The following is a 15,238-nucleotide window of genomic DNA, read 5'->3' on the forward strand; positions in this document are numbered from 1 at the left end:
TTTGAAGAGACTTTGCCTATGTCCCAAAATGTGGTCTATCTTTGAGAATGTCCCATGTGTGCTTGAAAAGAATGTATATTCTGTGGCTTTGGGGTGGAATGTTCTGAAGATGTCGATTAATTCCATCTGGTCTAGCGAGTCATTTAGGATTGGTATTTCTTTGCTGATTTTTTGTTTAGATGATTTGTCAAAGGGTTACAGTGGGGTATTAAAATCTCCTACTATGATTGTATTGCTATTAATCTCTCCCTTAATGTCCTCCAGCAGTTTTTTTATATATTGGGGTGCTCCCGTATTGGGTGCATATATATTTACCAGGGTTATTTCTTCTTGTTGGATTGCTCCCTTTAGTATTATGAAGTGGCCTTCATTATCTCTTGTTATGTCCTTCACTCTGAGATCTAATTTGTCAGATATAAGTATTGCTACCCCAGTTTTTTGTTTTTGTTTTTTTCATTTCCATTCGCCTGAAAAACCTTTTTCCATTCCTTCACCCTCAGTCTGTGTGCATCTTTTTTTCTGAGGTGGGTTTCTTGTAGACAACAGATATATGGGTCTTGTTTTCTTATCCAATCTGACACCCTATGTCTTTTGATTGGAGCATTTAGTCCATTTACATTTAAAGTTATTATTGATGGATACTTATTTGACGCCATTTTTATTCTATACCCCTGTGTTCCTTCTTTGCTTTCTATTTCTTTAATTTTACAGTAGACCCTTTAGCATTTATTGCATTGCTGGTTTGGTGGAGATAAATTCCCTTAGTCTGTTTTTGTCTGTGAAGCTCCTGATTTCACCTTCACTTTTGATTGATAGCTTTGCTGGGTACAGTATTCTTGGATTCAGACCCTTCCTTTGCATGACTTTGTATATTTCATCCCATTCCCTTCTGGCCTGATATGTTTCTGTGGAGAAATCAGTTGCTAGTCTGATGGGGGTTCCTTTATATGTAACTTTCTGTCTCTCTCTGGCTGCTTTTAAAATTCTTTTTTTTTTGTCGTTGGTGTTTGCCAGCTTAATTATAATGTGCCTAGGGGTCGGTTTTCTGGGATTCATTTTGCTTGGGACTCTACGAGCATCTTGGATTTATGTGGGTTTTTTCTTCTCTATCTCAGGAAAGTTTTCAGTCATTATTTCTTGAAATACGTTTTCCATGTCTTCCTCAATTCCCTTTCCTTCTGGAACCCCTATTATTCTAATATTGTTTTGTTTTGTATTGTCCTAAAGTTCCCTTAGACTTTCCTCCTATTTTTTAATTTTTTTTTCCAGAAGCTGTTCTAATTGGGTATTTTTTTCCATCTTGTCTTCTAGCTCGCTGATATGGTCCTCTGCTTCTTCTAATCTACTCTTGATGCTTTCTATTGAGTTCTTTACAGTAGCGATGTCATTTTTCATTTCTTCTTGGTTTTTCTTCATTTCCTCTTGGTTCTTTTTTTCTTTTTAAATATATTTTATTGATTTTACACAGAGAGAAATTGAGAGGAACAGAGAGTTAGAAACGTCGATGAGAGAGAAACATAGACCAGCTGCCTCTTGCACACCCCCCACTGGGGATGTGCCCGCAACCAAGGTACATGCCCTTGACCAGAATCGAACCCGGGATCTTTCAGTCTGCAGGCCGACGCTCTATCCACTGAGCCAAACTGGTCCTGGCTCCTCTTGGTTCTTACTCATATTGTCAAATTTGTCTTCCATTCTTTTTAGCCATCTTATGATCATTACTCTGAATTCTTGCTCTGTTAGGTTGCTTGCCTCTATCTCGTTTACTTCCTTTTCTGGTGAAGCCTGCTTTTCTTTCATATGGGGGCTGTTTTTTGGTCTCCCCATGATCTAGGATGTCTTGTTGTGTAGTTCTATCTCTCCTGCTTTGATTTAAAGGCACAAAATACAACACAACCAGGTACAACACACAAGGCACTGAATAGAAATGTGTTTGCAATATTAATAACCACCAATAAGGGTGACTAGAACCCAGCTAACAAAAACATACAATCAAACAAAAAGCATAGGCAAATCAATCTTATAAAAAAAAGCATACAACTTCAGTATAGTTAACATTCAACATACAACTTCAAAGAGTTAGAGAGAAAGACTGTTTTTTTGTTTTGTTTTGTTTTGTTTTTAGGACAACTGCGAGGGAGGTGTGAATGGGTTTGGAGCAGGTAGTTGGAAATTAGATATATACAAGTAGGGTGAAATTTTAGGAGGGGGTAGACAGAAGGAATGGGGAAAATCTAGAGCAGGAAAGAGTTAAGATAAACGTGGTACCAAAGGAAAAGATCAGAAAGAGGGTGAAGGCATAAAGGTAGGGTTGAGATAGAATAAAGCATTGGAGAAGGAAAGATAGATAAAGACTGTGGAACAGTAATCCTTTTCGCTGAGCAGTGGGGCACTCCTTTGAGGCCAGGTGTTCGTGCCGCCTGTGATCTGCGTTCTGGGGGTCACAGATGCTTGGTGGTCGCTGTGGCTGTGGATATTCAGGCCTCTGACACGATCCTATCTTCCTCTCAAGATGGCGAGGTTTCCCCGTCCAAGCCGGTAGGTAGCTCCGGGCAGGGACGTAGCCCGCGTGGGCGCTTCCCTCTTTTCTTGGGGCAGACGCTGGTCACGCACACTGACCCGGAGCATTAGTGTAGATTCTTAATAACTAACTGCAATGTTTGCTAATGACTGATTACTATCATTGTGTTGTATTTATTTCCCTTACTCACCTTATGAGCAGATGCACCATTTATCTCCCCTAATACTAGCAGTGAATATTTTAGCAGCCAATGGCCATGTCATTATTCTTGGACTGACTTGTTTGGTGAGCACAACAGAAAATATCTCGTTTTCAGAGAACTAGAAAAATGGGTTCATTTGCATTACACTTATTCATTTGTGGAGTTATTCAATATCTGCTAAGTCAATGTATAAGAAAAAATATTTGTATTAAAATGGTCTATTATTTTATGTGAATGATGACTTATTTATTTCAGCCCTTTATATTAAACATGTCTCTATCAAAATAAACCTACCTTTTCATGAAAATTGAAACCTTTTTTTTTTTTTTACAGCCCATGTTAGCTTTGAGTTTGACATGCTTGTTCTGGAGTAATTGTGTGTCTTCCATAAGTTTCCCCAACAGTTACAAAATGAGTTGAATAAACACTACCATGAATGAAACACACACCTCCTCTTGTGTGTGAGCTCCATATGGGCATTTTAGAAAGCCTTCCAATATAAAATAAAGTCCTGGAAATTTATGACCACTTATGCCATGTATCAAAAGAGGCAATGAGGCCTGAGTGGTATGGGACCTAAAACACAGGTCAATTTGATTCCCGGTCAGGGCACATGCCTGGGTTGTGTGCTCAGTCTCAGTAGGGGATGTGCAGGAGACAGTGGATCAATGATTCTCTCCAATCATTGATATTTCTCTCTCTCTCTTCAATAAATACAAATACAAATACATATACATATACATATACATATACATATACATATACATATACATATACATATACATATACATGATGAGGTTATTATTTTCATTGTAAAAAATCCACTCCAAAGTTTAAGAATCATTTGCTGTGAACAATGGTTGTAGAAATAAGTACCCTTAGCTTGGTTACTTTCTGGATTCAATAAACCACAAGATATCCCTAGCCTGTGTGGCTCAGTGGATAGAGTGTCAGCCTTCAGACCTAAGGGTCTGGCATTCCCATCTGGTTGTAGGCTCCTCCCCAGCAGGGGTGGTGGTCAGGGTGTGAGAAGAAGGCAACCAGTCAATATGTTTTTCTCACATTGATGTTTCTCTCTGTCTCTCCCTCTCTCTTCCACTCTCTCTAAAAACCAATGGAACAGCCTTAGCTGTTTTTGGCTCAGTAGATAGAGTGTCAACCTGTGGACTGAAGGGTCTTGGGTACAAATCAGCCAAGACACATGCCTGGATTGCAGGCTCACTCCCTTGTGGGGGGCATACTGGAGGCAGCCAATTAAAGATTCTCTCTCATCACTGATCTTTCTATCTCTCCCACTCCGTTTCTCTCTGAAATAAATTTAAAAAATTTAATAAATTAAAATCAATGGCACAAATATCCTCAGATGAGGATTGAAATAAGTAAACACCTTTACCATAACACACACACACACACACACACACACACACACACACACACACACAGCTACAGGACAAAGGGCTCATGGCTCTGGGGCTCCCACCCAGGGGGCCAGGTGAACATCACTGAGTGCTTATCTGTGTCACTGCCCACACTAAGGTGATGCTGTTGCTGGCTCCCTACAGACATGTCCCCACAGTTTTAACTACAGACATCATTTTATAGCAATGCCGGGGGTTTATAGCTGAGAAAACTTACTGAAATCTTTTAAATCTTCATCGTGGACTAACTGGAGTGGATCAATAAAGGTTTCCTTGACGTTAATATAAAAGGATTTTTTCACCTCTGCCATCAGCTTCATGGCCTTGCCCATTTCGATCATCACACCACCTGGGATAGAAACACAAATAAAAAGCGTCCGTTCATGGAGCACCCAGAGGTTGGAGGCACTATTCACTTCTTGCCCAAAGTATGTGGGTGATGTTTTATTTAACAAGGTCTTTGCTGAGGGATGACTTGGAAAAGATAAACACAAAAACTTTCTCTTTCGTTAAACATATTTTTTTTAATGGATTTCAGAGAGGAAGGAAGAGGGAGAGAGAGAAACAGCAATGATGACAGAGAATCATGAATCAACTGCCTTCTGCATGCCCCTCCTGGGGATCAAGCCCACAACCCGGGGATGTGCCCTTGACTGGAATCACACTGTGACCTCCTGGTTCTTAGGTCAAAACTCAACCACTGACTATTCTATATAATAAAAGGCTAATATACAAAAGACCAATGGAACAAATAAAACAATGGGCTGCTATGATGTGCACTGATCACCAGTGTTCATGCGTGGAACATGGAGGGCGTTGGCCACAGTGGGCTGGTAGAGCAGGTGAGTGGGGCAATAGACCAGGGCGAGTCTTTGGTGGTTACTGAAAATTCTTTGCTCTAGTGTGCTGAGGTCCTGCCTGGTGCTCAGACCTATTGCCGGCACTGGCCACACTCACACCCATTGCCAGTGCTGGAGCTACACTTGTATCCACATGAGTAGCCAAAGCTGATCCTGATTGCTCAGCACCTTCAGCGGGTGTGAGAAGTGGCAGCCAGCTGTGATCTCTCAGGGCTTCTCCACCTCCTCCTGCTCCTGAGGGGAGATCTGGGCTGGCAGCTGCTTGCACCCGCTCCTGGTTCCAGAGTTGCTGCTTGATCCCACTGCCTGTGCCGGCCCCAATTACTTGGCACCTTCGGAAGCCATAGCAGGAGGGGCTGGGTGGAGGCATGGAGGATGGGTTGAGACCTCCGCCTGTGCTAAATACAGCCTCACAGCCCAAAGTTTCTTTCAAGGTGCATGATTTTATGCACTGTGTAGCTAGTAACCCTATCTAATAAAAGGGTAATATGCAAATTGACCATCACTCCAACACATAAGAAGGCCTCCCCCATCTGGACACAAGATGGCCGCCACAAGATGGTAGGGCAGTTGTGGGTGATTACGCCAGCAAGGGACAGTGGTTGAGAGGGACCATACCTGCAAGGGAGGGCAATTGGGTGGGACCAGACTGGCAGGGTAGGGTAGTTAGGGGTACCAGCCTAGCAAGGTAGGGCAGTGTAGGGTGATTGGGCCAGCAGAGAAGAGCAGTTGGGGGCAACCAGGCCTGTAGGGGAGGACAGTTAGAGACAACCAGGCTGGCAGGGGAGGGCAGTTAAGGTGAAAAGACCAGCATGGGAGGCAGTTATGGGAAATCAGGTGAGCAGGGAAAGGCAGTTAGGGGCAATCAGGCTGGTAGGGGAGCAGTTAGGCATCGATCAGGCCGGCAGGGGAGTGATTAGGGGGTAATTAGGCTGGTCAGCAGAAACAGTTAGGGGCAATCAGGCAGGCAGGCAGGTGAGCAGTTGGGAGCCAGCATTCCTGAATTATGAGAGGGACAATCCCCATGCATGAATTTCGTGCACCAGGCCTCTAGTAATTATAGTGATTAAAATATTTTTTATTGAAAAATGAATGTTTATTGCATGTAGTCTTCTACACTAATAAAAGAAAAACATGCAAATTGACAATCTTTCTGCTACACCCACCAGCCAATCAGGAGCAAGTATGCAAATTAACCCAATAAAGATGGCAGCAGCCATGGAGCTGACAGGAGCAGAGACTTGGGTTGCCCCCAGTGACAGAAGAAGCCAAAATTCCCATGCACCCTAGTCTCTGCTGAAGGAGTGGCTGGAGAGAAAAAAAGACGGGGCTAAGAGCCTGGGTCATCAGAGGCAGCCCAGGCTTCCAGTCTGCTGTGGCCACCACTCATGGAGTGGCTGGGGGCCTGGCTTTCTGGGGGGATGGAGTAAGAGTCCCTGCTGGGGGGCATGCCAGCCTGCAAACAGCTATCAGTCCCTCACCAGGCGCCCAGTGAGGACCACCACCCTGAAGGGGATGTTGCCAGCCAAAAAACAGCCCTCAGCATCTTACCCAGGCTGGCCATGCCCCCGTGGGGTGAGGGTCCCCGCTGGGGGCATGGCCAGCCTGCAAACAATCATCAGCCCCTCACTCAGGCTGGCCAGGCACTCCAGCAGTAACCTACACCCTAAAGGGGGTGTGGCCAGCTTGAAAACAGCCTTCAGTCCCTCATGCAGGCTGACCTACCCCTCCAGCAGGGGCCCTCATCCCTTGGGGGCATGCCTGGCCGGCAAACTATCACAGAACCCTCGCCCAGGCTGCTCCACACCCCAAGGAAGCCCCCACCCTGATCTGGGACACCCATCAGGGCAAACCAGCCAGCCCCCACCTTTATACCAGGCCTTTATCCTATCTAATAAAAGAGTAATATGCAAATTGACCATCACTTCAACACACAAGATGGCTCCACCTGTGTGGTCAAAGATAACTGTCCCCATGTGGACACAAGATGGCCACCACAAGATGGCCTGAAGAGGAGGGCAGTTAGGGTTTCCCACGCCTGTAAGGGAAGGCAGTTGAGGGGAACACAGGTTGCAGGGGAGGGCAGTTGGGGGCGATCAGGCCAACAGGGGAGGACAGTTGGGGTGGGGGACCAGGACTGCAGGGGATGGCAGTAATGGGGAACCCAGGCCTGCAGGGGTGGGCAATTGTGGAAGAGTAGGGCAATTAGAAGGGGCCAGACCTGCAAGGGAGGGAAGTTAGAGGCTACCAGGCTTCAAGGGAGGGTAGTTCGAGGTTATGGGTCATCTGGGAATGGCAGTTGGGAGGCAACCAGGGGAGGCCAGTTAGGGGCAATTGGGCTGTCAGTGGAGTAGTTAGGCTTCCATCAGGCTGGCAAGGGGGAGTAGTTAGGGGGTGATCAGGGTGGCAGGCAGAAGTGGTTAGGGGCAGTAAGGCAGGCAAGTGAACTGTTGGGAGCTGACAGACCTGTATTTTAAAAGGGATGTCCTATTGCCCATTTAGGCCCGATGGGATCCCAGATTAAAGAGGGTGCAGGCTGGACTGAGAGACACCATCCCCCCACCCCCCAACTGCACGAATTTTGTGCACCGGGCCTCTAGTAAACAAAAACAGGATTGAGTCCTCCTCAGGGCTAAACACCCACCAATAAAGATGCCAATAGGAATGAATGAACATCTCATCTCAGCTTTTGCTGCCAGGTCCTCCAGGGGCCTCTCCCTGGATCATTCTGAGGGAAAGGCACCCGGATCCTTCCTGGTGTGGACGAAGCCTGGCAGTGTCCTGCAGGGAGCTTCCAGCAGGATGGGCAGCCATGCAGAGTGTGGCCCGCTAAGGGCATCAGCTAATCAGCATTCATTTGCAAGATGGTGACCTCGAAGCTGTGCACAATGAGGTTGCAGGTTCTCTTAAAAACATTTTGGTCCCTGGCCGGTGTGGTCAGTGGGCAGAGTGTCAGCCCACAGGACCAGAGTCCCAGGTTCAATTCAGGTCAAGGGCATGTACCTGGGTTGCAGGCTTCTTGGGTTGGGACCTGACCCTGGTCGGGGCTCATGAAAGAGGCAACCAATCAATGTGTTTCTCGCACATTGATGTTTCTCTTCTCTCCCTCTCTCTTTCACTCTCCCTAAAAATAAAAAAATGATCCTTAGGTGAAAATTAACACAAACAAACAAACAAACAAAAAACATCTCACAGCCAGCCTGCATGGCTCAGTGTTTGAGCATTAACCTATGAACCAGGAGGTCATGGTTTGAGGTCTACTCAGGGTATACCTGCGATCCCCAGTAGGGGGCGTGTAAGAGGCAACCAAACCAGGATTCTCATCATTGATGTTTCTCTCTCTTTCCTTTCCTCTCTGAAATCAATCCAAAAAAGAAAAGAAGAGAAAAAGAAAGTCTTTGTGTATAACTTACAGGCAACAAGGACCGCCCGCCCTCCAGGCCCTGAGCACTCACCGAAGGTGGAGTCCTCACCCAGCTCGTAGCCGTACTTGAGCATGCAGTTGCCCAGCAGGCCCAACGGCTGTGGGCACTCGAGGGCCTTCCCCTGATTGTGGATCTTCGACGCCGGGCTCAGCATGCCCAGCTTCGCTCTGTATACTTCAAGACAGGGTCATTTGTAATTCCTTCATGGGACAGGGCAGTCTCTCACACTGGCACAGTGCATGAGCCAGCAAGATTGAGTGACATGTCAGAGATCCAAGGTGCCAAAGGGCCACAGTGACCTATTTATTCTTTCCTGCAATTGGCACATGCATCACCCAGGTGGGTGCCTAACGAATGGTTGCGGATTCATGTGGGAAATGGAAATTGTGCACACAATGCAACCAGGCTATATCAGGACCTCTCTCTCTCTTTCTCAAAATTTATTTATCCTTAGTCTGTATGGCTCAGTGGATAGGGCATCAGCCTGCAGACTGAAGGGTCCCGAGTTCCATTCTGGTTAGGGCACATCCCCAGTGAGGGGCATACAGGAGGCAGCTGATCCATGATCTCTCTCATCATTGATGTTTCTGTCTCTGTCTCCTTCTCCCTTACTATCTGAAATCAATATTTCAAAAAGTAAATGAGCTTTAGCTGGTCTGATTCAGTGGACATATTGTCGACCTGTGGACTGAAGGGTCCCAGGTTCGATTCTGGTGAAGGGCATGCACCTTGGTTGCAGGTCTCCTGGCCTTGATGGGGGAATGTGCAGGAGGCAACCCATGGATGTGTCTCTCTCACATCGATGTTTCTCTCTGTCTCCCCCCCCCTCCCTTCCACTCTCTCTAAAAATCAATGGAGAAAGCAAATATTAAGAGGGGAGAAACCAAGATGGCGGCATAAGTGAACACCTATACTGCTGCCTTGCACAACAATTTCAAAACCACAACTAGAAAGAAAAAGAAAAGGACACTGAAACACAGGGCAGAGGTGTAGAGACACGAGAGGTGCACTCTCGAGAGGAAGGGGCAGGTAGCTGAATACACGGCTGGCTTTCTCTAACCGGAGCAAATCAAAGGCTCCCCATAATGCTGAAATCCAGTCCTGGGTGAGACACATACGGGGAGAAATTGGACTGTCTGGCAGCGGGAAGGGCCCGAGAGCAGCTTTCTCTCAGAGATGTGTTCAGCCATAGCCTCGGGGCACTGAAACACTGGGGAACTATGGAAGACAAAGGTGCAGAGACATGTATGCACAAGAGGAAGGGCCGGGCGGCTGGATACTTGGCTGCCTTGATTATTCTGAAGGGAAACAGGACCTCACGACTGCACCATACTCCAGTTCCAGGGGAGACTTTGGGTACCACACTCATTTGGGGAAAAACTGGACTGTCTGGCCGTGGGCAAAGCTCAAGAGCAGCTTTCTCTCAGAGGTGCATGCAGCTATTGCCTCAAGGACGGAGACCCAGAGGAACTATGGAATATAGAGGGAAGGAGGCACGCTCGTGGAGAGGGCCCGGGCAGTTGAACGTGTGGATGCCTTTCTCGTTCTGGAGGGAAACAAAGCTTCCCAAACTACATGTACTCCAGCTCCAGGTGAGACTTTGGGTACCCACACTCATTCAGAAAGAAATAGGACTGTATGGCAGTGGGAAAAGCTCCAGAGCAGCTTTCTCTTAGAGGTGCGAGCAACCATTGCCACAGGACTCTGAGACCCAACCCTTTTAAGGCAGGGCTGATGGGAAACCAAGGCTGCCTGCTCTGCTCTGAGACCTCACCCCATCCAAACTGAGCAGAGAAGCTCTCCCAGTGGAGACACTGATGATCCTTACAGCCAATTGGTTTGGAGGTCAACTCTGCCCAGTGATACTAACAACAATCAAGGCTTAACTACAACAAGACTGTGCAGCCCATAACTTGGTGCACCAAGAGTGTCCACCTTGGGGAGTTTGAGCCACTGGGCCCAAAAGACACTTGGCACAAAAAGCAACTCCATCAACTCAAGGAAGCAGCTAAAATGTGGAGACAAAAAGGCAGATCACAAATGAAAGAAATGAAGGAAAGCAGAAGACTGGACATAGAGTTAAAAATCACATTTATAAGGTTACTCAAGAATCTGCTAAAAACCTCTGAGGAACTTTGTGAGAACTTTAAAGATCTAAATGAGAATGCAAAAAAAAAAAAAAAAAAAAAAAAAAAGGACCAGTCAGAAATTAAGCATACGCTGTCTGAAATAAAGAATATACAGAAATTCAACAGTAGATCAAAGGACCCCAAGAATCAAAGATTTGAAACATGAGGAAACAAAAAACACCCAACCAGAAAAACAAAAAAGAAAAAAGGAATCCAAAAATATGAATATAGTGTAAGGAGCCTATGGGACAACGTTAAGCGTACCAACATCCAAATTATGGGAGTGCCAGAAGCAGAGAGAGAGAAAAGTATTGAAAACCTATTAGAAGTAATAATGACAGAAAACTTTCCCTACCTGGTGAAAGAAATAGACTTACAAGCTCAGGAAACACACAGAACTCCAAACAAAAGGAATCCAAAGAGGACCTCACCAAGACACATCATAATTAAAATACCAGGGGAAAAAGACAAAGAGAGAATCTTAAAAGCAACAAAAGAAAAATAGTTAGTTACCTACAAGGGAGTACGCATGTGACTGTCAGCTGATTTCTCAACAGAAACTATTGGCCAGAAGGAAATGGCAAGAAATATTCAAAGTGATGAACAGCAAGAACCTACAACCAAGATTACTCTATCCAGCAAAGCTATCGTTTAGAATTGAAGGTCAGATAAAGAGCTTCACAGACAAGAAAAAACTAAAGGAGTTCTTCACCACCAAACCAGTATTTTATGAAATGCTAAAAAGTATTCTTTAAGAAGAGGAAGAAGAAGAAAAAGGTAAAGATAAAAATTATGAACAACAAATACATATCTATCAACAAGTGAATCTAAAAATCAAATGAATAAAAAATCTGATGAACAGAATAAAGTGGTGAATATAATACAATCAGAGGCATAGAAAGGGATTGGACTGACAATTCTCAGGGGAAAGAGGGTGTGAGGGGTTCGGGAAGAAATTGGACAAAAATCTTACACCTATGGATGAAGACAGTGGCTGGGGTGGTGGTAGGGGCATGGGGTGGGGGGGAATCAGGTGGAGGGAAGCTATTGGGGGGAAAAAGAGGAACATACGTAATAATCTGAACAATAAAGATTTATTTTTTAAAAATAAATGGAAAACTATCCTCAGGTGAGGATTAACCACAACAAAAACAGTAAGTAAAAAAGGAGGACATGTCTAAGTAAGCAGCAAGCATTTACAAAACTCTGAATGGATTTCTGAAGGGTCTCCTATGTGTCTTTGCTGAGCAATGCCCAGTTGCCGAACCAGGAGCCCTCCCAATGGATCCCAGGACTGTCCATTCTGCTCTCATCAGCCCAGACAACCACTGAGTCCCTGGAGACTAAACATCAAAAAAAGAAATTTCAGGCCCAGCAGGTGTGGCTCAGGGATTGAGCATCAACCTGTGAACCAGGAGGTCACGATTCCATTCCTGGTCAGGGCACAGGCCTGCGTTGTGGGCTCGATGCCCAATGTGGGGTGTGCAGGAGGCATCGGACCAATGATAGTCTTTCATCATTGATGTTTCTCTCTCTGTCTCCCTCTCACTTCCTCTCTGAAATCAATAAAAATATACAAAATGAACAAACAAACAAAAACAAACAAACAAACAAAAAAACACACCAAAAACCACATTTCATGATTGAGACCCCTAGGACATTGTTTCTAGATCACATCAAGGGTGGGCACAGCCAATGTGGGTGTTCAGTGTGGGTCACCATGAACGGGCAATAGGACAGTTCCAGACATTGTCCCACGTTACCTGGATTGGGCTGAATGTATTCTGTGGCTTTCAAACGAATTTCTGTAACAGCTTTATTGGTGTTATTTATTTTCTAAAAAAAGCACATAAAATGTTGGTGAGTGACAAATGATGAATTCATAGGAAAACACAGACATGACTTTTGCCCATGACAAAGGGATGAAACGGAGGATCGTGGCAATTCCTGGGGGCCCCAGGGACGGTCCACACAGGAGGCCAGGGACAACGTCACAATCATTTCTGTGAAGGTTCGTGATGTGCCCTGGCCATAGCTCAGTGGGTTGGAGCATCATCCTGGACACTGAACAGTCACAGGTTCAATCTCTGGATATGGGTCATATGGAAGGCAGTGAGATGTTTCTCTCTCACATTGATGTTTCTCTCTTACTCTCTTTCTTTCTCTCTAAAATCAATAAAATATATCCTCAGGTGAGGTTTAAAAGAAACATTTTAGAGAGGAAGAGAAAAAGAGAGAGAGAAACATCAATGATGAGAAAGAATCATGGATTGGCTGCCTCCTGTATGCCCCCTACTGGGGATCATGTCCACAACCCAGGCATGTGCCCTGACCTGAATCAAACAATGACCTAGTTCATAGGTTAATGCTCAACCACTGAACCACACCAGTTGGGGTGAAACACATTAAAAAAAAAAAGGAGTCCCATCGTACTTCCCCAATGCTTTCACATGCATGAATGTTCCCATAACTATCACACAGAAATGCCAGGTGAGCAGCGCTCTGAGTGTCACCCTGTGTCATAGTCAGAAAAGACGAACCCACCCACCCAGGCGCGGAGGCCGGTTGCAGGGCAGTGCCAGGACCTGGTGATGCATCACACAGCTGTCATGCCCAGGGGACACAGCCAGGGCTTCCATGTGGGGCATCAATATGATTCCATGTGAGGATCTCGGCCCAGAAACATACTCTCCAAGGTGCATAACTACAATGCTCGGGCTTTTTAACTGCTTGCCGAGACTGCCCATCTTGCTCAGCCAGTGTGCCTCAGTGGTTGAGGTCGAAGTATGAACCAGGAGGTCACAGTTTGATTCTCAGCCAGGCCACATGCCAGGGTTGTGGTCTTGATCCCCGTGAGAGGTGTTCAGGAGGCAGCCAGTCCATGATTCTCTCTCATCATGGATGTTTCTATCTCCCTCTGTCTACCTCTCTGAAGTCAATAAGAATGTATATCCTATATAATAAAAGCCTAATAGGCCAATTGACCAAATGACAGAACGACTGGTCACTATGAGATGCACTGACCACCAGGGGGCAGATGCTTAACACAGGAGCTGCCCCCAGCCTGCAAGGCCCTAGGCCAGCCAAGCGGGGTGCCAGCATGGGCCCCCTGATCACCCTGATGATCGCCCCAAACATTGGCCCTGATCACCAGCCAGGCCTAGGGAACCTACCTGTGCACAAATGTTGTACACAAGGCCTCTAGTCTACACTAATAAAAAGGGTAATATGCTAATTAGACCAGGAGACCTTCCGGACATCCTTCCAGACACAGCCATGGTGGCAGAGCTGAGATAGAGGTGGTTAGGGGCCATCAGGCCAGGAGGGAAGGGCAGTTGAGGGTGATCAGGCCAGCGCGGGGGAGGGTCAGTTGGGCGTGATTAAGCAGGCTGGGGGCAGCTGGGGGCGAGCAGGCTGGCCAGCAGAGTGGTTAGGGGCAATCAGGCAGGCAGGTGAGCGGTTAGGAGCCAGCAGTACTGGATTGTGAGAGGGATTCCCAGACTTAATAGGGTGCAGGCCAGGCTGAGGGACACCCTCCACCCCGCTCCCGCACAAATTTCGTGCACCAGGCCACTAGTGTGTGTGTGTGTGTGTGTGTGTGTGTGTGTGTGTGTGTGTAAAGACTGCCCATCTTTTGAACATTCTGAGTTTTGTCCACCAGAGAGAATCAGCGAGTTGTATCCAGGCTCCTTCATAATCAAGGGTCCTCATCTGGGCTTAGACCTGGGAAAACAAACTGCCTTTTGGGTCACAGGATCCACACCTGTGTATGAGCAACCTAGACTCCACTCTCTTCATAGTGTCAGTGTGTCTCATCTCACAACTACAGTCAAATTTGTTTCCTTTTAAAAAAAGAAATTCCCTCTAGATTGCTGTCTCTCTTTTTAAAAAGAATTCGTATTGTTGAAATTATTACTTATGTCCACTTTTTCCCCTCCAGCCCACTGCTGCCCGCTGACCCGGGCCCTCACCACTCCATTGTCTGCGTTCCTGGGCCATGCACAGATGCGTGCAAGGTCCTTGTCTGATTACCTGCCCTGCCTTCCCTCCGAGGTTCCACACTCTGTTCCATGCTTCCATATGCACATCCATCAGTTTTGTATTTTGTTACTTAGACTCAACATAGGAATGAGATCATGTGATGAGACTTACATTCTTCACACAATTGACATAAAAATGCTCTTACCCTTTCCATGTCAAGAAAGAGGTCATCTAGTTTCCTGCCTTCAATGCCTTTCATTTTTTGTCTAATTACCTGCAGAAATAAAGACAAGTAAGTATAATATACAATGATTTGTGATCAAAGTATCTGATGCAAATTATCTCTCTTTTACACACACACACACACACACACACACACACACACACACACAAACACCCCATTCTCAGATTCAGCCTTTTAAAATTTTATTTGTTCATTATTTTTTAAATGTATTTTTATTGGCTTCAGACAGGAAGGGAGAGGGAGAGAGAAACATCAATGATGAGAGAGAATCATGGATCAGGTGCCTCCTGCACGTCCCACACTGGGGATCCAGCACCCAGGCATGTGTCCTGGCCAAGAATGGAATTTGGGACCCTTCAGTCTGCAGGCCGTCACTCTATCCGCTGAGCCAGACCAGCAAGGGCTGCACTGATATTTTTAAATCTCCATTTAGGCTGGAAAGGCCAAAAGGTATGTAA

The 15,238-nt window shown here is 46.0% G+C and overlaps 1 protein-coding gene across 1 annotated transcript in view; it reads right to left on the minus strand.

The window, feature by feature from the left end:
• LOC311615882 (endophilin-A3-like) overlaps nt 1-14,754 on the minus strand; it is an 80,933-nt gene extending 66,179 nt beyond the window's left edge. The window contains exons 1-3 of the mRNA XM_084907002.1: nt 14,742-14,754; nt 12,319-12,391; nt 8,457-8,600 (exon numbers count right to left, since the gene is read on the minus strand). Of these exons, the coding sequence (XP_084763128.1) occupies nt 8,457-8,600; nt 12,319-12,391; nt 14,742-14,750 (226 nt within the window). The 5' untranslated portion in view covers nt 14,751-14,754. The remainder of the gene's footprint in view (nt 1-8,456; nt 8,601-12,318; nt 12,392-14,741) is intronic.
• Nucleotides 14,755-15,238: the final 484 nt, after the last annotated feature.

Source organism: Pipistrellus hanaki (assembly GCF_964339955.1).
Source record: "Pipistrellus hanaki genome assembly, contig: scaffold_23, whole genome shotgun sequence".
NCBI lineage: Eukaryota > Metazoa > Chordata > Mammalia > Chiroptera > Vespertilionidae > Pipistrellus > Pipistrellus hanaki.